Source organism: Caretta caretta, chromosome 1, assembly GCF_965140235.1.
Source record: "Caretta caretta isolate rCarCar2 chromosome 1, rCarCar1.hap1, whole genome shotgun sequence".
Classification (NCBI taxonomy): Eukaryota; Metazoa; Chordata; order Testudines; family Cheloniidae; genus Caretta; species Caretta caretta.
The window spans coordinates 108065301-108091919 of record NC_134206.1 but is presented as its reverse complement, the minus strand read 5'-3'; the positions used below and the strand labels follow the sequence as shown (position 1 = coordinate 108091919).

General features: G+C 40.6%; 1 protein-coding gene across 13 annotated transcripts in view; it reads right to left on the bottom strand.

Moving 5' to 3' along the window:
- The window catches only part of MYO16 (myosin XVI), a 602174-nt gene that overhangs the window by 27302 nt on the left and 548253 nt on the right, over positions 1 to 26619 (bottom strand). For 12 of the 13 annotated variants that reach the window (XM_075129766.1, XM_048854910.2, XM_075129771.1 and 9 more), the window contains 2 exons: positions 6533 to 6691; positions 601 to 692 (listed from right to left, as the gene is read on the bottom strand). In XM_075129766.1, coding sequence (XP_074985867.1) covers positions 601 to 692; positions 6533 to 6691 — 251 coding nt within the window. The remainder of the gene's footprint in view (positions 1 to 600; positions 693 to 6532; positions 6692 to 26619) is intronic. The other variant, XM_075129773.1, reaches the window with a different exon arrangement.

Sequence of the window (26619 nt, the reverse complement as noted above, 5' to 3'; positions counted from 1 at the left end):
TATACATTACTCCAAGTTCACCATTCTTCCCCCACATTTGTTTTACTTAATGTACTTTAAAGTTAATTTTATGTTGGTAATACTTTATATTAAATTCTGTTAATTAAACACAAATATTAAAGTAACTAAGGTGCAATATTTATACTCCTTTTGTACCTAATGATATTTTCAGTGACTTCAATACCGTTGCATGAAGAGACTATATAATTATTCATTTTGTCTTATGAAGCTGATTATTATTCAGGTCTTTCTGGTGCGACAGTGAGTATCTTGGGAGAGATCAGTGTCCTCTTTCCCCCAGGTTGCTGAGTCAGATTGTCTTCCTGAAAATTATACCCTCACAAACCAGCAATTTAAAGTGATATAAACTTTGAATTGTGGCATTAGAAACCTCCAGGAAGATCATCTCTGCAATGGAAAAACTTGAAAAGTATACTCATAATTGTATTTGGCTTAATATAAAGAGAATAATTTAAGGGAAACCTGTATTTTTCAAAGCCAACACAAACATGTGAATAGGGAATGCTTTCAGTATGCAGTCTCTGTGAGCATTCTTATTCATTTCAGCAGTGTATATTAGACCATCTTTAAAATATTTACCTGACTAGTGTGGCTCTCCCTGTGCCTTTGATTTGATGAGCTTGCTGTAGTGTTGGCTGACAGTCTTGAATATTCATTTTCCTCCAGTAAACCTAAAGCAGAATAATACTAACTTATAGCCTGACATTCATATAGTGCCAGACTTTCAGCCAGAGATTGAAAACACTTGACATTTTTTACTAAATGAGTATAAAAGACACAAATATGATGACATATTACTATACCCAGGCTTACTGAAATTTTCCAAGAGATAAATTGTTGTTATAACTTATCAGCTACAAACAATACTGTTGGTGTATGTGCTACTTTACAGAGAGAACAATGATGCTGGAAAAGCTTACAATATAGATTATGCTGCTTTTACACCAGCCAGGGATTCTCCCTATGTCAGAGGAATCCCTGGTTCCCTTTCAGAACAATTTCCCATCCCCTTTGTGCCCCTGGAACAGTGCAAAGGGGACAGAGCAGAGGGCCAAGACCTGGCTCTAAATGAATTTTCCAAGATCATGTAGGAAGTCTGTGGAAGAGCTGGGCTTAGCACCTTGATCTCCTGAGCCCCAGTCCAGTGTCTTCACCATAAGAACATCCTTTCCTCCAGAATCAAGCTCTAAATTATGTTTGTACACTGCACTCTTTGCAAATTTTTGTGTATTGTATATAAAAGGCATGGTATCTTTAGAGAAATAATCAGAGGTCCAAAATGTAATAAAGCATAAACTAAAATGAGAACTTGTAATACATTGAGTGTTTTGCTTGTGTAAATGGCCCGGGAACCATTCTGTCTTGCAAACTTCTACTTGCCCAATCACCAGAGGTGATTTTTTAAACAGATAAAAAACAACTCTTCTGTATGTGGATATTAATTTTTGTGAAACAGAGGTAATTGATAAATTATCAGAATTTTTTATAAAAAAATTAGCTAATATTCTACAATCTATATTGATCTCACACCAGTTCTATACTGATGGCTCTTCAGTGATTTAAGGGGAGTTATTCCTGATTTATCTCAGCACATATGATTAAAGAATCATCCACATTCTTTTAATAATGTATAATGCTATTTTGAGTGGGCACTGTAAGAGCTAATGTAAAATACTGGTGTGATTCAAGAACATCATCAAAATGAACTAAAAATATTTTCTTAGCCACTAATGGTTTTTTGAAAAGAATATTGTAGTATATCTTACACATTAGGACACTGTTAAAGGATAGCCTTGATCTAAGTCCCAGGCATCAGTGATTCATCTGTTTATTTCTGTGTAAGGTACTTAGATAAGATGTCTTATCAAATAAGCACAGTTTCCATGTACACTGAAGTTCAAAGAAGTACGTCAGCATGGACATGGAAAGCAGAGAGCTGGTGGAGTTTGGAAAGATTAATGGAGTTGTAGATTACATTCTGAAAGGTTTCCTTTACATACACTTGGGTAAATATTAGGACACCACAGCTGTGCACTGAATAAGACCTTTGCTTAATTCAGCACAAAGTTGGAAACATCAGTTTAGCAGGGACACAACCATTAGAACAAAAGTTGCTTAAACCAGAGGCTCAGGTCTGAGCACAAATCATGGTCTCTGGGTTGGATTTTATTGAGGAGCTTCTGGGTTAACCCAAATTAACACCAGCTTTACAAAAGCATCCGTATTTGTCTCCTTCCAAACACTTTGACAGGCACTAAATTCAAAAATATGAAACCCAGAAGTCTATCCATACAGGTTGGCTCCTATATTTCCTGAGACTTCCTTGCTCTAGTTTTCTGGTTAGTACAGCTCTCTTTTCTCTCTCAACACAGCTTTCTTCTATGCCAGTGTTTCTCAACCGGGAGAAAGTGGGGGTCACATCAAACTTTCTCGGGCAGTGCAGCGAGCCTTCTCACTCACTCACAAGGTCACAATGCCACTGATTCAAATTTGGCTCAGTCACCTCTCTTTTGTGTTGGACGGGTGCCTGGGCTAAATTCCAGCAAGTAGCGTTGTGAGCTGGTATGCACAGTTGCAACGCTCATTAGCACTCTTCAATGATGAAATTGAGAAATACTGCTCCGAAAACATTATAGATATTAAAGTATGTGCTTTTAAAAGTATGTGCTTTTCCAAGCCTGTTCACAGTTAGACAGCAGGATCAAAGGTATGATTTATTTAAAGTAGAATTCCCTTTATTGGAATGAATATATTAAGGGCCCCTGTTCATCTAGATTACATTAGGAAGTCCCATTTTGGGGAGGACGTTTCAAGGAAAAAAAAAGGTTAGGAGAGAGTGTGACTCAAAAAAAGGTAGAGACCCCCTGTCATATGGCATTGATTCTAAGGCCTTGTCTCCACAGGAAAGGGTTTTTTCTTACAGCAGTACTGGTAAACCCTCCTAGCGGAGATGCAGCTTATAGCAGCAAAATAGCTTTTACCAGTTCCCTGAACAAAATAAACTATTCTGGCAAAAAGACATCTTTGCTGATATAAATGAGTTTACAGTAGGGCTTTTGCTAGCATAGTTATGTCGGTTAGAAATGTGTTTTTTTTTCACACTCCTAATCTCACAGCTATGTTGGCAAATCCTTTAAGTGTAGATCAGGCCTAAATAAGCAACCTCTGGAGCTGCCACTGAATCCTGGTTGGAAATTAATACTTGACATGCCTAGCTCTTGTTTAGCTTAGGTTATGTCTTCACTGCAGAGTTAACTCGACTTATCTACACTTGAGTTAATTTCTCTCAAGCTAGCCTACCTCAAGAGTGGCCACACTGCAAAATAACACTTCAACCTGTGATAGCAGCACAGAGTGGTTGTGTCAACAGCTTATGAACTGTGCTAATTTGAATGCTAGCCTACACTGCCTGATGAGACAGCCAACTTGAATTAACAACACCACGGAACTCGAGTTAATGTGTTTTATGTGTGCCTAGGACTTGAATTAGGGGTGACCCTTGTGTTATAACTTGAGTTAGCTCTCCAGCGAAGACAAGCCATCAGAGGGGCCTCTTCCTAGGGTGGGGCTGACTGCAACATAGTTTGGGGATTTGTCTCCCGAGTTCACAAAAAGACCTGAATGTCCCACCCAGTATAGTCAGTTTATTTCATAGTGGTTATAATTAATCATTTTTCTTAATTTGTTATTCCCAGCTCTCTTCTACCACATTTTAATTAATATTTGGAAGGGATGAACAGTAAATTTCCATACACTGAGAGTCTATCAAGTCCATACACTGAAGTCTATCAAGATCCTGGATATATTAGCCCACTCTTCAGTACTTGAGCACTTTCTTCCATGAACTCTGTTTTTTTATTATTAGGACCTGGCACCTTTCAGCTGTAGGCCATGAAGTGCAAGATGGAATTTCTGCTTATTGTCTGTGTTGAGAAACATTTATGTGATTCTTCCTGTTAAACTAAGAACGTAGGTCTGGAGGGTTACTGCTTTAGGAAATGTCACAGTTCTGTTGTGGTACTCTGCTGTTCCATGCTGTTACTGCAAACACTGAAGGAAGACAAACTAAGAAGGAAGAGGATTACAATATATAAAAATGAAAAACTTCCATTAAAATTCCATACTAATTCAACTTAGCTTCTGAATGTGATACAGCAGTCGTCTGTTAGGAGGTTGTGCCAGTCAACTTTTTAGCTGCTTAGTAATGGTTTTCTAAGGAATTCATAGGATTCCTTCATAAGTAAGATTAAAGTCTTGCAAAACGATTAGTCTTTTGAGTATAATAACTTTAAATTTCTTTTATTACACTACATGCGTCAGAGGAGTGGTACGGTCACTTCACTCTTCATGACAGCAAAGGACAAGATTTTATTTAAGAAATTGCTTCAGTATTTGATTAAATGAGTAATGTATTCACCTGGATTTCTACTTCTAACTATTTAAATCAGAGTGCTGGTACATCTCAGTACTTGGTAGTTTTTATTTATAGTCTAAATATCATATATTTAATAGTGCATTTTACGCCTTATATACCACAAAGGTAGCAGAGTTTGGTGAGCAGTAAAAGAATAAAGTAAGTCCATATTTTAAAATGGGATAATTCTTATGGGCATATTCTCAAATGTCATCATTCTCCAAAGATACCCAAGAAAAGACAGACTTTAAAACACTGAAGAAGCTAAGCTGTCATAACTGAAGGACTTTTCTACATTTTTTTTAAATAGATCATCTTTGGAATCATGGATTCCTTTAATCCTTCTTCCAAAGTGTTCCAGAGGTTTTTCAATTTGTTAACTGATGTAACCATCATTATGGCTGGAAAACAAGAATTCTGTTTTGTAAAAAAAATAAAATAAGGTTTTGGAATTTGTTTTCATTCCAGTTTATGGAAAGAAACTGAAACCTTTCCATTTTTTTCATAAAAAAATCAGATAGAGAGACCCACCCATCCCACCCTGTAATAGCCAATAACTTGGGCACTCATCACTGATTCAGAGCAGAGATTTAAATATGCGTCTCCCACCTCCCAGGTAAGTTTCATAAGCAACAGGCTATTCTCTAGTGGGATGGGTCTCTCTCTCATTCTCTTCTGCTGGAGCTGTTCCACCTTGTATATATAATCAAATATTAGTTGGACCAGAATGCTAGAGATTGACTCTGTGAATTAGGGGTTAGGGTACTCACATAGGATGTGGGAGACCCATGCTCTTGTTCCTGCTCTAGAGCTTGGAGCTTCCACATCTCTCCTGATTAACATTCTGTCAAAATTGATCTGTTTCTGCAAAAAATTTCAGTTTCAGCAAATCAGCATTTTTTAATGAACAAAACGGTTGGAAAATTCCCAATCCGCCCTAATCATTACACTTTTCTGGTCACACTATATATTAAGGTTCTATTTATTAATAATTTTAAAAGGGTTGATAAATTATTAATAGACGTTATAAGCATGTTATCAATGTGAGTAGTGTATGGGTTATTGATGGTTATAGCCCATCAATAGACATTATAAATGGTTACAGGCAAACTATAACAACTGATTAATCATTTACTAGAGAAATTCTTAATAATTTATTAACCCTTTATAAACTATTCAGACATGTACATTTAATATATAAGATGTGACTTCATTTCTTAACTGTCAATAGTAAGCAAAATTAAAAGCCCATTTAAAAGATCTGGGGATTTAGGGCTCAATCCTGTAAAGTGCTGACCTCTACAATCCCTTCAGGCCATTAGAAAATACTACTAAAACCCTAGATGGATAAGAATCTAAAGCCCAGTCCACACATAGATTTTGTACCAGTATAACTATTTTGGCTCAGGGTGTGATTTTTCCCCTGAAATATTTATACTGATACAACTTCCAGTGTGGATAGTTATACTGGCATAGATGTGCCCTACAGTGGTATAGTATGTTCTCCTTTCCATACGGGAATGGGCTATACTGGTATGAGCACCTTTATCATGATATAACTGTGTCTACACTAAGGGGGTTGTACTGATTTAAGTAACAGGTACAACTTTTGTGTGTAGACAAGTCCTAAATAGATTAAAATGAATGGGTTTTGGGCAATTAGTGCCTTGCAGGACCTGGCTGTCACTGCCTAGGTGCTTGTAAATTTGTATTGTTTCTTCAGTGCCACTTACAACCACACGTTACTCAGCTTTAATTAGCAGGAAAACCTGTACCAAGAGAAGAGTATGTTTTCCATTTTCAAACCACTTGACATTGATTAGAAGAGCAGAAATCTCAATTCTCAGTTGCCCACGCCACTCATATGAGCTAGTGAGCTCACTACAAATTCCTCAACAAAGGCAATTCTGTGTCATTCACACGCAGTTATTATTGAAGACAGGCTTACCAAGTCAGAAATACCAAGTTAAGCCAGTTTTTGATTGATATTTTGCAACTCAAAACGTTCTAGAGTTTGACAATATCTTAAAAAGCTCATTCAGAAAACCACTTCAGCAATTTTATGTTAGAATGTTTTTCATATTAAAAACTGCTTACCATTTGAGACTGAATTTCCATTTTCAGCAGTTACGGAAGTGGACAGTGGATTAGACGATTCAGTTCCATGGTTGTTTGCATTTTTATCTTGGGTTTCTGATCCAATTTCTGATGTGTTGGGATCTTCTCTGCTTGTCAAGTTCATATTAGTTTCAACACCTGATATAAATAAACAGCCAGTCAGCTTTTCACTGAATAGTGTATTTCTCTCTCTTACACACACACACACACAAACACACACACACACACTAACCTGGTATCAACTAATCAAATTGCATTTTAACATGAATGTTAAGTAAACCCTAAACCCACTAGAAAACTGATGAAATAATAGAAAGGGGTTTCTATTAGTGATTTTTCAGGCAAAGACAATAATCAAATACAATCTAAAGTTTATAATAGCGAAGAATTAACTGGGTTTCATTTGTGCTGTTTCTTTTCATGAAAATATCAGTTTACAAAATCAAACACAAGCTTTCCTCCTTCTACAATGCATGATAATCTCTTGCTCTGAAAGTTCGTGGCAAACATACTGCCTATATTTTAGATTCAACTCTATTCTACATAGGTTCTTATACTGTCCTTACTACTGCACTATCTCAGTATATTACACTAGTGCATTAAGTGAGGTGACTAACAACTATCACATGTGGTTTCGTCTTTCTCTCACCTTCTCCCAGGGGGAGAATTTCAGTGACCTTTTACACAAAGCCAAACAAATGGCAAATACCCGTTTTCTGCCATGACAGTTCTTTAAGAATTCTTCCTCCTAAGATAGCCAAGAAAAATGCACAAAAGTCCAGCATCTTAAAAAAGTAGACACAAAACTGTCACAGACATAGTTCTGAATCTGTCCCTCTAATATCATTCTAATGTCTCACATCCTGGATATAAGGCTCCACTGCCTAGCACCTTTTGTAGCCATTGACAACTGTGCAAAGGAGGTACAAGTACTACCAGATCAGAACGGTAGCCTTGCTGTCCTAATGTGGATGATGGTAGCTGGTGCAAGGCAGTGGAGAATCAGGTGTCTCATCTTTATCATTCTGCTTTTTCCACTACGGTCTGCAGAAACAAACATAGGTACTGCCTTGAAATAATGTCAATGCACTGGACGGGAACTTAAGATAATTGGGTTCAACTGCTGCCACAAACATTTTACGTGCTTATAAGCAAGTCATTTAATCCATCTGTGCTTCAGTTCCCTCTGTAAAGTGAGGATAAGAATAGTTACATTTCCTTGTCTCACTGTCTTGTATATTTAGACTGTAAGCTCCTCAGGGCAGGGACTACGTCCTACTATGGGCTTGTGCAGTGGCATTGTACTGATCTTGGATTTGGTCCTTTAGATGCTACTATAATAACAACCACCATCACCAGGGAGCAAAATAAGTGTACATAGTTAAAGTGTAACCTCATAAGCCTCCTTGTCCTCCTCCTCATCAAGTCAAATCCCAAAGCGACACAGCCTCTTTACAGCTTGAGCCCCACCCGGACTGATCTCCAGCTAGGTCCATAAGACAGCCTGGCTCTGACAGATAAACATAATTCTAAAGCCCTGGGGTATGGATCCATGCCTTCCCACAGATACTTTCATTTCTCCCCAAAAGACAAATTATGTCTATAACACATGTGCACATTGAACCCCTATGCAAATGTAAGTAAAACTGAAATTAAGGTAACTCTCTGTTCATCAGATATGTCTCCGGCACTCTCCCATATTAGATGATTTAGGAAAAAGAGCTAGAGCCTCAGCAGATTCTGACTTGCATACAGTAGAACATTAAAGAATGTGAAGTAAATACTTGACTTAGCCTTGGTAGTAGCAGGTTGGCTGTAAAGTACAGCTACATATTATAGCTTATATAAAATTTGTCTGAAAAAGAAACTCCACAAATCTTTAGCTGTCAATAGTCAATACAGTTGCCTATAGATCAGGAATTGGCCACCTTTGGCACCTGGCTCGCCAGGGTAAGCCCTATGGTGGGCCGGGCTGGTTTGTTTACCTGCTGCGTCCACAGGTTCAGCTACTCGCAGCTCCCACTGGCTGTGGTTCGCTGCTCCAGGCCAATGGGGGCTGCGTGAAGCAGTGGCTAGCAGATCCCTCGGCCTGTACCACTTCCTGCAGCCCCCATTGGCCTGGAGTGGCCAGTGGGAGCTGCGATAGGCCGAACCCGTGGACACAGTAAGTAAACAAACAAGTCCAGCCCGCCACGGGGCTTACCCTGATGGCCTGCGTGCCAAAGGTTGCCGATTCTGCTATAGATCACCATAAACCACCTACATAATTACTATGCCTCCTATTACATAGAAAGTAGAAAGAGGTTGAATGGGGTCCTTATTTTTCTTGATACCCAGAAGATTTAATGAGTGCCCCAACAGCTGCAATTCATATGAGAAATTCAAGTTGACAATGGATTTTTGTATATCTATTTTGCAATTTTTTTTTCCAGAGGCACAAATGTCTCCTTTGACTAATGAAATGCCCTTGAAAAAGAGGAATTTTTTTTTGTTTTATATTTTAACGTTGAAATGCTGAAAAGCATTATTGACAAGTCCTATCCAGCTAAATGGATATTCTATTACCACCTTTAACTAGAAGCAAACGGTGGACAGATATGAAGTATATCTGGGACAGACCTCTTTAGACACAAATTAACTGTCCCATGTCCTCCATTCAAGGTAGTAAATGTATGCCTTTAACTGCTCACAGGGCAAATATTGACAGGTTTCAGAGCAGCAGCCGTGTTAGTCTGTATCCGCAAAAAGAAAAGGATGCATCCGATGAAGTGGGCTGTAGCTCACGAAAGCTTATGCTCAAATAAATTTGTTAGACTCTAAGGTGCCACAAGTCCTCCTTTTGTTTTTAGGGCAAATATTAAAAAGAAATTACAGAGATACAATTCTTAGGCCTTGTATACACTGGCAGTGGTGTGGATGGTATGTGTAGAAACACACTATAGTGAAAAGCAGGCTGTGTCCATACTGTGATGTGCAGCTATACGTGGCAGTGAAAGGCACTGCCTACCCACAGTCAGAGCCTTTCCCCACTGCTGGAGCCTTTCTCTGTGAGCGGGAAAGCAGCGGGATACTACATTGATAAAAATAGCAGTGTAGACATGGGAGGCACTGCTTGGGCATGTAGAGAGCCACGTAGGGTTTATACCCTAAGATTCTAACATGTCTTTACTCTGCTCACTAAGCAATGCCTCACCGTCTACCCTGTTATTTATACCCATGCTAGGTGTCTGTATTCTACACGCTGCTGTAAGTGTAGACATAGCTAGTGAGAACCACATTGGTATCTGAAGTAGTTCTGTCTTCTCTACTGCAAGCCTAGGTGAGGGGAAGCAAACCTAGATTTTACCTCACAGAAGTCTGGGTTATATAAATTAACTTCTGTTTATTTTATACATGTATACATCTTCCCTGCTTCTCAAGTTCATATTAGTTCTCAGTAGTAGGGTCCAGTGATCCAATAGAAAAAACACCACCAAGTATATTGGCTGATTGCTAGTAATGGAAATAAAACCCTACAGTGAATAGCTATAGTGCATAAATATTGGACATATATTGTTGACTTATTTCCTGCTCTGTGGAATAAGGTGAGTTTTCTCAATAAGGTCATTCTATGGATAGCATAACAAATAGGTGTCTTTTTTTTTTCAAAATACATCTATTACATAAGCGGTTGCACTGTGTAGTGGCATCTTGAGATGGGTATACTGCACATCATGCACAATTAAATATTAGGTTGAAACTCACTTTAACTTCACAACATCTTGATACATTCCTACAGTAATTTGGAAACTACTTTCTATATATATTACTATCAACTTTCCTCTGTCAGGTATCCCTGACACAACCATACTTGTGCACCATTCCTCCACCCCTGTCAACTATCTAAAAACGTCAACATTTTTTTCTTTTTTAAGAGAAAAGAATAAAAAATATATATGGCTTCTACAGCTGTCACTATGCTAGTCAGCACTATTGAGTGTTGGCTGTTTGTTCAAACTCACTCTGTTGCTCTCACCATAAGTACACTGAAACAGAGACTGGCAACATCTTAACTTGATAACTAATAAACAAAAGCTTAATGAAGAGTGATATTGACACTGATATTGGGAGAAGCCAGTTAGGAAGAAGTGTGGGGTGAAAGCATGCCAATAGGCAATTTATGGCAGGCAGGCAGGATCAGAGGCTTCAAGAGTAGAAGATTTTAAAAGAAAAACTTCCCAGGTTCTATGCTGAATAAGAATATTTTGAACATTATTAGACTTTGCCAGGAATATGACTGAGTGTTCAACTCTCATGGTCAAATTCTGCCCTGACTTACACCTGGCAAAATCTCACTAAAGTCAAAGAGATTGAATGGGTTGTAAATTGGGGCACAATTTGGCCCTTACTTGTGGCATGGTGGAGAGTCAGAAACATTATCACACTCTGTATGTTTGTAAACCACTGGAGTATTTTTTCAAATGTAACAAATACGATACACAGTAGAGTCAACTCATGAATTCCCCCTTCACCCGTTATATTCAGAGTTCCTAGAAGAGATGACATTTGGAGCTCATGACATAATCATGAGACAAAGAGTGTAATAAAGTCACTCGCTCTCATATTGGGGAAAAAAAGTTTGTATATGCCAATCATGGAAATGATTAACTACTACTGCTTCTTTTCTTTCCTTTTTAATGTGAATTCCTATGAGTCAAAACACCAGGGGGCTAAATGATCCTTCTCTCTTTGACAAAGAAAAAATTTCCCTATTTTAGTTGAGCTGTAAATATTCAAAATATTCTGTTATAAAACATTTACTCTCTTTGCATGAGCACAAATGTAAATTTCCAAACACTATATTTGTTTTATGAGTAGACACATACTTAAATTAATATTGTTACCATCAGCTTACATAGCTAATCACACATCCTTCACGAAAAATGGATGAACAGAACCCACGGGCCCACTTGGCCTGCAGACACAAGATGTATATTGACACATATTGAAAGATTATATGGTAATTAAGTGGGAAAACAAATTAAGTCTGCTCTCTTACTTAAATAAACTCAAAACCAGAATTTAGCTCAACTGTAAGTGTCAACATGTATGGGGATTTCCACAGAATATCATTATGCTAGCAAGATTCACATGCTCATGTCTTAGCTAATTGACTGTGTTTTTCTATTTCTGAATACATATCTTTCCTGCAGAACTACTCTCTCGTGGACTGACTGCCCACTCCTCCCTCTAGCGCTCTCTTTAAAAACATACTGCTGCCTTCCTTCCCATAACTCACCTGCCCTTTCCAATTGTTTATCTTTCCATGGAAGTGGTTCTTGAGTTCAGAGCTCTTTTACAGACTGATCAAAAGCCCAGTGAAAACAATCGAAGGCTCCCATTGACTTCAATGGTTTTTGGGTCAGGTTCATACTTCCTCTGCATGATTGGTGCAGTGTCGCCAAAGTGCTATGAGAGCTGTAATATGGGTCATTAGGCAGAACCTTTCAGTACCCACTGCCACAGCTCAGAAAAAAAAGAAAAATCTGCCTCTGAGGGCAGGTCTATACTACCACTTAAGTCCAAACTGGCTCCATGTCGGCGGGAGATGCGCTCCTGCTGACATAGCTACCATCTCCCACGGAGGCGGAGTAATTGTGCTGATGGGAGAGGACTCTGCCGTTGGCACAGAGCACCTTCACCAGATGCGCTACAGCAGTGTAGCTGCACCGATGCAGCTGCGCCAATGTAGCACTTCTAATGTAGACCTGCCCTCAGGTGGAGAAGGTCAAGAAAGACTAACATCATTTAAAAAAAAAGAAAAGAACAATTCAAATAAATGTGATTAGTAGTTTATACTGAAAACTGTTTCCCTTTTCATAGAAAATGACCAAAGTCCAGTAATGCTTTCAGGCTGCAGATTCGGCCACCAGGGGCGGCTCTACCAATTTTGCCGCCCCAAGCAGTCGCCGCCGAATTGCCGCTGCCGCAACAGTGGTGGAGCTGCTGCCCAAAAGCCGCCGTGGCGGGAAGAGCAGTGGAGCTGTCGCCGAAGTGCTGCCGCGGGACACGGACTGCTGCCCCATTCTGAATGCCGCCCCAAGCACCTGCGTGGCCCTGTCAGCCATAACAGCCAAAAGTCATTTCATCTTTCAACCCTGTGGAGTAATGGCTACCCACTAAAACCTTCTCTCTCTCTCTCTCTCTCTCTCGACATATATTGGAGTATATATAGCAATTTGATACTTGAAGAGCATTGTTTCCTTATGTGCCAAGATCATCATGGCCTACTGAAACACAGTACAGTAAGCTGTAGAGTAAGGAGCCATCTTACTGCCATTTTTATCTGACCTTGAAAATATTAACAAAATAATGTAACCCAAGAAGAAAACTGCTAAAGAATAAGTATGGCTGTGGTTGAGCTAAGTAAAGACATGGAGAATATTGAACATATAATGGTGAAATGCTTGACACTGGAGGCAGAAGTTCGCTCTCTAACAAAAATATCATTTAATGCTGATATTAAAAGGCCCTACTCTGTCCCATGTTTCAGTGGGAAGGATATTTGATGAGACCAGCTAAGGGAAAAGCAACCTGATTCCTGGGAGGAGGAGGGGGAAAGGAAGGGTCAAGCTTGTCTCTTTCACAGCCTTCCTCCTCCCAGAATGTACATGGAAATTATGCATTGGCCATGCTCCAGGGGGAAAGAAGATTAATTCAAATGGTTCCAGCCCTTTGCTGAATATAAATCTCTCACAGGAATGCAGCAGCCATCCTGCTGCTGTTGCTGCCCTGCCCTAGATTGGAGTTGTACTTTGAACTGTGTTTCCAGTTTGGGAAACTGTTCCCCCTCAGGGCAAGATTGACAAGGTGTCAAGTAGTGGTTTGTTTTTGTTTGCCTTAGCTTTCTGGAGGCCCATTTTCGGGCTAGGAAGGTGTAATGACAGAAATGTTAAAGTTGTAAATTTATAAACGTAATTTCACTGCAACTTGTGGCTGGTGTCCAGTGCAATGAGAGGCTCAGTGGGGCCAACTGCCAGAAGTGAACATATTAGCCTGTATGAAATAGCGAAGATCTTTAAGGCTTCTCAGACCGAAATACACCTGATGCAAATCCTGAATAATGTCAAGCCAGGGACTGAGGTTGGGATGCAGAGCCTTTTGCAGAAAGTATAGGGAAGCAGGACTTTTGAATCTCTGTCTCTTCTGTGGTGGTTCATAGGGCCTCTGATGTAAAAAACTGCTGAGCCATATGTCTAGAGCTGACTGATGGGCAGTGGAATTTACTCTTAGCGACAGGCATATATATCCCCAGCGAGTGGAGGATAGCCCTGGAGTCCTTAAGGGCATGGATGGACTCATCTGTCTTCTGGTTCAAGAGGTGTGATTCATCAAAGGGTTGGTCCTCAATGTTATTCTGGATCTCCCTAGGGACCCTGACGAATGGAGCCATGATTCCCTGTGCAGGACGATGGCGGTAGCCATAGCTCTAGAGGAAGTATCAGCAGCATTACCTGCAGACTGTAGAGCAGTCCTGGCTATCAGTTTGCCTTTATCTATCAGAGCTTGAAAATGAGCTCTGTTCTGCTGCGGAAGGCTGTCAGTAAACTCTGCAAAATAGACATAGCTCAGGAAATCATATTTAGCCATTAGCGTGTGTTAATTGGCTATCCTGAACTGGAGGCTAGGTGATGAGAAGACCTTTCTCCCCACCATATCCAGGCATTTGCCCTCTTTATTGATAGGAGTAGACCAGGAATCTTGTGGTCAAGCACATTCAGAAGCTGCATAGACCGCCAGTGAGTTGGGAGTTGGGTGAGAAAATCCCACTCCTTTGGCTGGCATGTAATAGCATTTCTCCACCCTTTTCGGGGTGGGAGCATGGGTGACAAGGGTGTGCCAAACTGTCCTAGCTGGCTCCAGTATGGCTTCATTAATGGGGAGAGCTATTCTGTTGTGTCCAGGTGTTGGGATGATTCTAAAAAATTGTGCTGGGAGTCCTGGATCTTCTTGAGAGGAATCTGAAGTTCTCCAGCAATTCTGTGGAGCAAGTCCTGAAACTGCCTGAAGTCATCAAGGATGGGGGGGGGGGTACGTAGAAGTCACTGCTTTGTCTGGGGATGATGGCAGCCTTTCTGGTTCCAGCAGAACCACTGGATCAGGAGCGTAATGTTCCTCCTCCTCTTCTGCTGGATCCAGGGGCAGATCTGAGCATCCCCTTAAAGAGGAGGCAAGGGGTGACTCCCTGATAGATCGGATTGACTCTGCAGGGGGGTACTAGTCCCCAGTTCCCCAATATAATAGGGCCAGTAGGAGGAGTTAATAATAGGTCCAGTGCGAGGAGTCAACAGATGGTCATGGGGTGCCCCCATGGCATGGGGTACCAGCAACTTCAAGACAGATGATGCAGAATTTGCTCTCAAACCAGTGCAGGTCTTTTGGGTGGTGGTAGGGGAAGTACTGTCAGTGCCATTGGAAGGAAAGTATATTCTGTGTATGGGGTAGGTGATAAATTCCTTCCAGTGGTCAACTCCCTCAGAAGTGATGTTAGTTCCCTGGAAATAGAGAGACCCAATGGAGGAGGGGTCCAGATCCAGAAGACTGCAAATGTCCTGTGAGATAGCAATGGATTCAAATCTCCCTGGTGTGGGAGGGGTTCTGCTTGTTTGAGCCACGGGATCCAGTGAGGAGGGAGCTACTCCAAGTTGATGGGATCGAACTTCATCAATGCTGATGGATCCCTGGGTTTTAGAGGAGCCGGAGATGACAGCACCAATGGAACACGGTCTGGTACTGATGGAGCCCAATGCTTATGGTCTTTCTTGTCATGCCTCTGGGATTTAGGACATACTAAGTCCTCATGAACTGAGTTGATGGGCTTGCTCACAACTGAATCCAACTTCTTTGAAGTGGATTTAGAGGAAGACTTAGTCTCATGCTTATATCTTTGTCTGTTTGAAGCTGCAGGCAGACTGATACATCTTATTCTCTCTGAAAGAAACGTAGCAGACTGAGGACTGTCAGGACAGGATTTCCCCAGCATATCAGCAGGTACTGTCTGCTTCAACCTCGCAGCTGCCACTGCTGATTAATGATTAATTGATTTATTTCACCTCATGAAGCCTGACTGCCCCCCTACTGCCTATTCTGCAAGTTGTAAGGAGGGACTTTAAAGCAATTATCTGAGGGGAGAAAATCCCATTGCTACTCCTAGGACAAGCAGCAATGAGCCTGCACCATCCCTCCCAGAGTCCCCATTTCATAGCTCTGTCAGTGAAACTACCAGACTGCAGAGTGAGGTAGTGAAGAAACAGCGTTCTTCCATGGAGCAGTTTAGGGTGAGCAAAAGAAAGACCACGTCTGGCTTGCTCATTGGAGAAGCAGCTGCAGAAGCTTAGTAGCATGAACACCAGGAAGTGAAGGAAGGGGAACTAGGCCATAATGAATCATAATCAGCAGGCACCACTTTGGCCGCCCCTCGAGAGAGCAATATTTCCTTGGTGCACAATCGATCAGTCAGGGGGCAGGAGACAATGATAATAGTAAGGAGGAGGAAGCTGTGATTAGCACAGCACCAGTTACTCCAAATTCTGATCCAGAGACTGATCCCTCAGCAAGCTACTGCCTGGACTCCATCAGCTCCTTCTAAAAAAGTTTTCCCCACTACTACTTCAGTTCTGGAAAGGATGGAGTTTGTTAATCATAGCTCCTAGATAGGGGGGATGGTCACATTCTCCCATCTCTGCTGGATATGGTTTTGGTGTACTGCATTTCTCTCAGAAGGAACTGTCCTCCAGCCCATGCAAATACAATCTTCCAACCCCTCCTGGAAAACACATTAAATATACATCCTCCCGAGTTTGGCAACATTTCAAAGTTGATGTTGCAGACAGTACCAGTGCCATCTGGCAACTCTTCGGATGTAGGGACAGTTAGAGCCATGACCTGAAAATGCTGGGGACATCAGAAATGCTGAGTCACTCACATCGACACATCACAGAGCAAACATGCTGCAAGAGGTTATCTCAGGAGAAAAGCAAGCAGGCACCGGGGTCTACTATAGAGTAGAGGACAACACCATCAATGCTTTCCATGATTTCATCAGCTAAGTACAGCAACATCACTCAGACTACAGTGAAGTGTTATGGGGCGGCGGAGGGGAGGGAGGGGAGGGGAGAGTTTTTTGCAACAGAAAAGCTTCAAAAACAGACTCCATCAAGAAACTGCTGAGCTTTAATTAATATGCAAACTAGATACTATTAACTCGGGTTTGAATAGAGACTGGGAGTGGCTGGGTCATTATACATATTGAATCTATTTCCCCATGTTAAGTATCCTCACACCTTCTTGTCAACTGTCTAAATGGTCATTTTGATTATCACTACAAAAGTTTTTTTTTTTCCTGCTGATAATAGCTCATCTTAATTAATTAGCCTCTTACAGTTTGTATGGCAACTTCCACCTTCTCTGAATGTATTGTGGCAAATTGCCGGCACTACTTGGACAGGTCTCACGCTTTCTCTTCTTGGGGAGGGTTCAGGGCACCATTTCTTGCCCCTGAACTGGGGTATTAACTGCCCCACTAGCCTCCTAGTGGAGGGGAGTGGAGAGGGAGGGACCCGGGCCTGCCCTCTACTCCGGATTCCAGCCCAGGGGCCCTAAGGATAGAGGTAAACCGCTTGAACTAGCAGTGACTGGCTTCAGGTGCTCTAATTGACTTCAGGTGCTTTAATTAATCTATAGCAAACTTTCTTCCCTCTACAAGGAATAAGGCTCCCTTCTAACACTCTCCTGCTGCCCTCTGGCCATCCTGTATCACAGTATATCTATCTATCTATCTATCTATCTATCTATCTATCTATCTATCTATATCTTCTTACAATATGTTCCATTCTATGCATCCGATGAAGTGGGCTGTAGCCCACGAAAGCTTATGCTCTAATAAATTTGTTAATCTCTAAGGTGCCACAAGTACTCCTATTCTTTTTTATTGAAACTTGTGTAGAAAATGCCTACTAGTGGACTTCCTGTTCTGGGTCAAAAAGGGTTAAAACACTTTGTTCAATATTTCTGATAGAAATGTTTCATAAACATTTCTAACCAAAACATTTCAATGACTCAGAAACAAATTCCCCTCCCCTCATAATTTTTGTTTTATGGAGAATCTCAAAATGTAGAGATTTAATTTCAAATCAAAATTAAAACAAATTTTGAAATCTCAAAATTCTCCACAAAACAGAATGATCATTCTCTGCCCAGGACTAATTATATGGCACAAGACCACTTAACACCATTGTAGGCTCAAGTAAATACCTAGCATGCCCTCCTGCAAAAAGAAACTTAAAAGTTAATAAAGTTGTGGCCTGCCACTTTAAATCTGTTTCACTGTTTCATTCTCCTTCGTGTCCTGATCAAGCTAATAATGGCGCTACAATAACTTTAATCCCTTAGCAATTAAGTCATGCCATTTTTATTACTAAATATATGCATTTTATATGTTAGGACTTTCTGATGTTGCTGCCACAAATGACAGCTTGTTTCAGTTCATTTTTCTTTACTTGTTCTCTCCTCCCCCATGTTGCTGGGCAGGTGACATCAATGCACCTCTGCTACGATCAACAAGTGTATGACTCCTGAACAATGCATTCACTGGATCTGCATCTTGAATTCAAGTCTACCTCCATATGCCATTTACATTATTGATTATCTGAAAATATGTTGTTTACATTTTAAAGATTCCAATCTCATGCTTCTCAGTTACAAGGTGATTTCCAGAATCCAGCAATAGGGATGGAACAGTACTCCAGGCTGTTAGTTTCACTTTCCTATGAAAATAACAGGCTTGTAGATTGCCACCTGAATTCAGTGTTACATGTTGAATGTTATTACAGTTTATCGGTTTGCGATACACCGTGGTGCGGAGCTACAGCTTAGTTATTGTGCTCCTGCCGTAGAATGGATGTGGGAGTTAAGGGAGACAACATAATTCAAAACAGAGAGAAACTTAAGAAAGGTTAAGTGTTATATGAAACATGAGGAACTGAATGAAACTAACTTGGAATGGACAATTTAAAAAGTGATTAGAAAAGATTGTGCAGCCCTCCCCCCTTAACTTCTTCGTCTTGAGACAATAATTATAGAAAATCTCTAAAGCCCCAATCCTGCAATGACTTATGCATATGTTTAATCCTAGGCATGCAAGTTTAATGATATAAGCGGGTCTAAATGAGCTCTCCCCTGACATCTAGTGACAAACTGGAGGAGGGGGTGAAGACTTCAGGAGCGGACCAAGGTCTGAGTACCCACCCTCTAGAAATCAGGGCATTTAAAGGTTCCTCTAGTTGGGCAACCAAAAATTGATGCACTCATAATCAAAATCACTTTTAAAAATGTTGACCTAAGTATGTGACTGGAATTAGGTAAATTTGAATGTGGAATACCATACAAATGTACAGGTATTTTAATACGGAGCTGAGAAATTCTGCAAAAATACTCAGAGCATTCACTCAAATTTCAAAATCAATTTGCTTTGGGAGCATTTACACACACCCTTTAGGAGTTTGTTTTCTTTGACTATTGCATCTATTGAGCATTACTAACAAGAATGTTCACACTAACCTTTCAGTAATCTCAGAAGTGAAATATTTTATCTGTGATAGACACTGCTTGACACAGCAGGTAAGGAAAGTTCTTCCTACACCCATCACCATTGCCCTTCCATAGAGGCTATTAAACAAGACAGCCCACATCCTTTAAAATTAGGAATATGCAAATATGTTGTGTAAATGTGACAAGAGAAAATTCAATTCAATTCTGCTATTAGGCTACAATGGCCTCATTTTTTCTGGGAATGATGCCTTGATAACTGTGCATGACCCAAAAAGGAAAAAAAAAGCATAACACTGTCTAAAATTCCCAAATCACAATAATCTGTTACCTCTCTCTATTGGTTTCTTCAAGACCTTCTACAGATTAAAAGAGAAACACTGGAGGTCAGGGAACACCACAATACCCTGGGATTTATGTGATTTATTGCATGTAGCTAACAGTTCCAATTTTAAATATTTTAAATACTGACTATCAGATCCTCAGAGTGATCTGTTTATGATCAATCCAAGAGAAAAAATAAAAATAAATCAAATAAAGGGTATATTAGAGAGGTATAGAGCTATGAGGATCCCTCTTTCCCTTCCTTTCTCATTACTTTAGTCTTCCTAGCTTCCCCATTCCTCACCCTACCGCTATCCCAATTAAAAACAACAAGAAAAAACCCAACATCAACAAGGAAATATGTAACTAAAGATGTGATGCCAGTTTTTCACCATCTTAATGCACTTGTATGTTACATCCCTGTGCCCCAACTCTCCTGGACAATGTTTCTTCTCTATGTTTGCACAGCACCCTGCACAATGTGCCCCCAATCCCAACTGCAGCCTTTTGGCCATGTCACTATATAAATATTTACTACTAACGCTAATAAAAATATATTTCTGGAATTACAAAAGGTTCATGGAAATTCTCTGAGCAATTCTCTGAGCAATTCTCTGAGCAAGAAAAGAGGCTAGGCAGCAAGTTTCTCTGGCCAACTTCATCCCCCTTGTGCTCCTCTAGTAACACAAAGGCTACACTGCTACCTAGCTAGAGAATGGCCGTAGCATGGAGGAATTTCCAGCATGGAACTGGTCTTGCTAGCTCCTCTGTGACCTCCTCAGTAATCCCCTGTTTAGGGGGTCCATGGCCAACCAGTGTAGGGCTAATTTAGAAGTGACTCCAGCATCAAAGAGCTAAGAGCAGCTCTCTTGATTTCTCCCACTCTGCTGTATCTAGTAGAAATTGGGCACAGCAGCCCTAAATTTGTAGAGTAAATTACTCACTTGTGAATTATTCAGCTGTATCCACATATTTAATCTGAAGATTAGTCACAGAAAATATCTGAGTCAGACTGAACTGTGTCAGGTAATTAAGCAGATTTATATAAGCAGGTACTGATCTATGCCAAAGAAGTATTTTGAAGCTTAATTTATTAATATTTTAAAAGTGCTTTGAGATCCTGAGCTAACTAATGCTATATAAGTGCAAAGCATCATATTATCATTTCCTCAGTACTCCTGGATAAAAGAAGATAAAAGGTGACAGTATATCTTTCTATAGTGCTCACAATTTGTAAATTCTTGGTTTTTGTTACAAAAGAAGGAAATCTATTATATTATAATGTAGGAATAATGAGATGCAGATATGAATATTATCTTTATTAAGTTGCTTAAGAGGAAAGGTTGAGTGGCTTAGAGGATAAAGGACTGGGATTTCATCTCTCAAACCCCAGAGGGAATTTAATTTGCAATCCAGTATAGAGCAATGTTAGCTACCAACAGTAGCCTACTTTAATCTGCTCATAGTGGGGAATTATTTACAAGCTATCAAAAAAATACCCTCCTCTGACAGGACATTCCTTTACAGAGACAAGAACCAAGTTGCTATTTTCCAAAGCTCTACCTAGCATATAACGCATGTTTGTTTGCTAAGATCTAGCTGGAACTAGGATGCCAAAATATCTGCAATACCTGGGGGCCATTAGTAGCTCCCTGACCATCATTGGATAATTATACTGGAAAGCATGGAGCTGCTCATTCGCATGTAAGATTATCTGGGAAATGTCTGACTCAGGAAGGGGGTAAAGAGGGAACCCAAAATAGGTAACGGATGTGAAGGATGTGGGAGATGCCCATAACATTTTATGAATATTACATGTCTATCTGATTGTTAATGTGTTGCTTGCTGTATGATTTCAAAGGGGGTAACTCAGACATGAGCTGGCCTGCACATAGACAGGAAAGCAGACAAACACTTCTCATAGCCCCCTCTGCCCCCCATTTATTGGTAATTAAAGGACAATGCAGAGAGCCAGCTGCATTGAAGTCTATCCCCAACCCATTTCTGGTGGAGCTGCAGAAAGCAGTTTAACCAGGTTTAAGAGATAAAAGAGCTTTGGGACTAATAAATGAACAGCCTTAAAACACAAGGGGAAGACAGGTTTCAGAGGAACAGCCGTGTTAGTCTGTATTCGCAAAAAGAAAAGGAGGACTTGTGGCACCTTAGAGACTAACCAATTTATTTGAGCATGAGCTTTCGTGAGCTACAGCTCACTTCATCAGATGTATCGGGAAGACACAGGAACTGAGTGGAAGCAGACTGCACCCCAGTTCCTAGAAGTGGGAGTGCCTTGATAAGTTATGCTTACCTTAGCTTTAGGTAAAACAGTTATCAGTTTAGACTGTTGTGTTGAAACTGTTTGCTCTTGTAATGCTCTGTCCTACCGTTGAGTTTAACCAATACTTTATTTCTGAAAGACTGTTTGGGCTCACTGCATTCATCATTAGCTCCCAAAGGGAAGATTAATGGGGCTCAAACTCAGTAGAACTTGCTGAGGAATCATGATCAGGATACTGAGCCTGGGTCCCATTCTGAGAAGGGGAAAATCATGAGATTTCTCCCCAAAACAGATGAAGAAAAGAGGCCTGTCACCTGGATAAGGACACTTGAAGAGAGGGAGTCAAAGTTCCAGCTAGCCCAGAACTGTGACAATGGGTATTGAAACTTTTACCTTTGAAATCAGTAGCATAATCTAGATAGCAGTGATGGTTTTGTGGTTATGGCACTTAAGTGGGACTCATGAGGGCTGGATTCAAATGCCTGGTAGGGTGACCACCGGTCCCAAAATGCAGAGTTCAAGTCCCGGTCCTGGGCTGAATGACTCTGGGATAGCATTTGTCCCGAATTCCCTGCAGTGCTGCTCCGCACCTGCCCAAGGCTCAGGGGTGGTGCCTGCCTCTTCCCAGCATGGGCGATAGAGGTGGGCCTTACCCCCTGCACCCAGCCATGAGGCTCTGCCTCTGCTCCTCCTCTTCTCTCAGAGGTTCCACCTCCTGGCCAGACTGGAAGGAGCCAGGCTGTGGTAAGAGCTGCTCAGGGAGGCCAGGACCTTCCACCTGCAATGGGTGGCACTCTCAGGAGGCAGGGACATGGGTTGGGGGCTGCTCTCAGGCACTCCAGCTCCCCACCCAGGACAGATGGAGAGTTTGGGACTCCCCACAGCGACCTGAGCTTCTGGGCGGCTCTTACCATGGCCTGGCTCTGATTTCCAGCCTGAAGAGGGGGTGGGTCCTCAGGGGGAGAGGAAGAGCAGGGCAGGGCCTCGGGAAGAGGAGGGATGGGGCCTCAGAGAGGGCAGGGCTCCTGCATGTGTCCTGATTTTGCCTTTAAAAAGGGGTTGTCACCCTAGTCTCTGGTCTGTCATTTAACCACTCTGTGCCTCAGTTCCCTACTGTCTTGTCTATTTAGATTGTTAACTCTTCGGGGTAGGAATCGTCTCTTGATATGTGAACAGTATGTACATAAATTAGTACAATGGGCCCTGATCGCAGTTGGGGCCTCTAGGTGCTACAAAGGAATAATAACACTAATATAAATCCAGCCCAGTTCAGTAGTCCCTGAAAATTATTCCCATCTGCTGGGTGTTACGTGGTCTATGTGAAAAGAGCTGGTGCAGTCTCAATCCAGTCCACAGCAGGCAAATGTCCATGTCACAAAACCACTGGTTAGCATCCTGGTTGGTAGTTTGAACAAAGAGGTCAAGAAATGAATAGCCAGGAGAGTCTTTTCACCCCTTGAGATTGTTCCTCCAGGTCAAGACTGAGGCAGACTGTTGAGATTTGCTTGCACTGCCTCTATTGTACTTCTGGGAATAAAGAAAGAACTTTAGTCTCCAAGGCTGTAATCTAGTACCTTTCACACTTGATTTTAAAAAAGTAAATGAACTACTATGGAGAGCTCCAAAAACATGCCTTGCTTTTAGTGAGAACCCTGGATGAAGTTTTGGCCTTACTGAATAGCATAATGTCCATTGACTTCAAAAGGGCCTGAATTTCACCCTCTATTTTGAGCTGAAGTCATTGATTGGATTCTACTCTCTTCAGTGAAGAGAATCACATAGTAGTAAACTGAAGAGCACTGCTCTGGACAAACCTTTTAATTTCCATGCACACATAGCATCGCCTACTATAGATAATCCATTTCAAATAAAGAGAATCTGGGGAAAGAGAGGAACCTTGGAAGAGCTTAAAATACACTAAACAGAATAATATATTATAAAAATACTAGACAAGCCAGGAAGTTATGCATTTTCCAATATAGTCCTTCAAATTTTGCAAAAATCAATCCACTTCCTTATGTTGCTATCTTATTAAAATGCACCAGAGGTTAAATGAAAGGTAATATTTATAAAGGCTGTTACAAGAGAAAGGAACTGAAGATGTGCAGTAAACTAAAATGTGAGCTGCGAAAACACACTGTGTATATTTGTCTGCGTCTTTGACACAATAGATCCTTTTTCTCATCAACAATTTATATGTAACTATTTATATGAAACTGCGCTTAAATTTATACAGTAGCTTTTATCTAATAAAATATTGATTTTAAATTTTATGGTATATCTTCCTTGAACTTTGATCTTTCATACTTAGTGCTGTCTTGATGAAACATTTAGGAGTCCAGTATTTTCCATGTGAAAGGTAAATTCAGAGCCGCTAGCTGGCAGGCTTAGGTGATACACTTAGCCTCGGTTCACAGGATGCCTGAGCTGATCTCCATCTTCTGATCACAGGTGAGGAAAAATGAGTTTGTAGAAATCTCTAAACCTGAGACAACCTTTTGTGTGGATCATAAAAGCCAATTTGCAGTCTCTGTTGAAGTGGGCCTACCATGCTGCACTAAAAGGGAAGTGCTTAGGTGCATTGAGAATGCACTTCCACTCTCAATCTAAAAACCACTTCTGAGCCAAAGGCATAGTGGTGAGAGAAACCAATTAAATTTGCTCTCCATATAGGAAAAAAGCCAAAATATTTTCAATGTATTTTGTCAAATGTGTGTAAAGACTCTGACATCCACTTTAATGACAATTACTAAATATATTTACTTAATATCCCCTAATTTAGTTTGATTCTGCTCTATTATAGTAGCATAAATTAACCCCACCAAAGTCAATGGAGCTGTGCCCATAGAAAATACAATATACAAAAAGTGAGAGGATAATCAAGCCAACTATACATAGTTTTTCATTATGTTTGAAATTAGGAAATCAGACCCAATTTAAATATGCCATGAATATTTACACAAACAAAGCTAATTACTGGGCCAGATATGGGTTCAAAGTTGGAAAAGAGGATCATCCATTCAATAATCCCAGATTTTAAATTAACAGATTCTGGTATTAAACAAAATGCTGACACTCCCCACAGACTAGGACTATCCAAGAAGGACAGCCAGCACACTACTCTTTTTGGAGAGAAGCTGCACTGCATATTTTTTTTTTTTTGGTATGTGGTTGTTATTAAATTTAAAAAGTAACATTAAACCAGATGACCAGACTCCACTTTTGAATCAGACATTAAAAGACCTGCCAGCTGCATTATTAATATAGCTAAAGTAACTGCTGACATCAAGATGAACTCTAAGAATTCATAATTTGCACGCACACCAGTCTGGAGCATCACTATTCTGTACAATAAAATAAATTAACAAAATGTCCTAAACCTTTTGCTCCTTGTACAAGGTGAACGATTGAATAAGGATCTGTAAAATATTATGGTCTCAAAAATATGTATGTACAGTGACAAGCTTCTGGCTCAATTGCATCAGGTACAATGGACTTTGCTCTGCAATCTGAAAGCCTGGTCACCAATTAGGCATTGTATGTGTGTGTGTGTGTTTCGTTGCAACCCCTCTTGCATTAGATTGGAGACTTAAATTCTTCTAAATGGAGAAACATGGTTGCATTATCCAAACTCATGTCTTCTAGAAAACATAATAATGAAAATCTGAACTGAAGTCTTCAAATGAAAGTAAATTTTCTCTACGATACAGCTAACCTACTGAAATATACAAAATACAGTTTTGCATTCAAGATATTGCCATTGAATTGACATTGTAAACTCATCTTCATATGATGTACTATCTAGTCATTTTCTTTAAACTATTGGAATGTGAAGAAAAACATTTAAATTTGTAGTGTAAGAACTGACTGGTAGAAGAAAAATAGACATTTCAGAGAAAACTTGAGGAACTGCATAATCTGCTCATACATTTTCTGCATTTTTATTCCCTGATTTCTCACAACTACAAGATATATATTTTATTAAAACAGGCCATTTGTTTCTAATTCATCTGCTTCTGACACAGGTTGTTTTATTTTGTGGGCCAGTTTCTCTGTGAAACTGGAGCAATAGCAAAGTAAGCATTAAAAAAACCCTATCTTCCCTTTGTGATCTCAGGGTAATGTTCCATATTTATACCTGTTTATTGAGGAAGCAACATAGCCAATGACTGTCATAAAATAGGTACCTGAGCTGGAAGAAATACCTTAAAGCAGCCCACAAGGAATCAGCAAACTACCACGCATCACAACTTGGAGTGGTGTATGAATTGAAGAAATGAAGAAATCTGATGAGGTTCAATAAGGATAAGTGCAGGGTCCTGCACTTAGGACGGAAGAACCCAATGCACAGCTACAGACTAGGGACCGAATGGCTAGGCAGCAGTTCTGCGGAAAAGGACCTAGGGGTGACAGTGGACGAGAAGCTGGATATGAGTCAGCAGTGTGCCCTTGTTGCCAAGAAGGCCAATGGCATTTTGGGATGTATAAGTAGGGGCATAGCGAGCAGATCGAGGGACGTGATCGTTCCCCTCTATTCGACATTGGTGAGGCCTCATCTGGAGTACTGTGTCCAGTTTTGGGCCCCACACTTCAAGAAGGATGTGGATAAATTGGAGAGAGTCCAGCGAAGGGCAACAAAAATGATTAGGGGTCTGGAACATATGAGTTATGAGGAGAGGCTGAGGGAGCTGGGATTGTTTAGCCTGCAGAAGAGAAGAATGAGGGGGGATTTGATAGCTGTTTTCAACTACCTGAAAGGGGGTTCCAAAGAGGATGGCTCTAGACTGTTCTCAATGGTATCAGATGACAGAACGAGGAGTAATGGTCTCAAGTTACAGTGGGGGAGGTTTAGATTGGATATTAGGAAAAACTTTTTCAC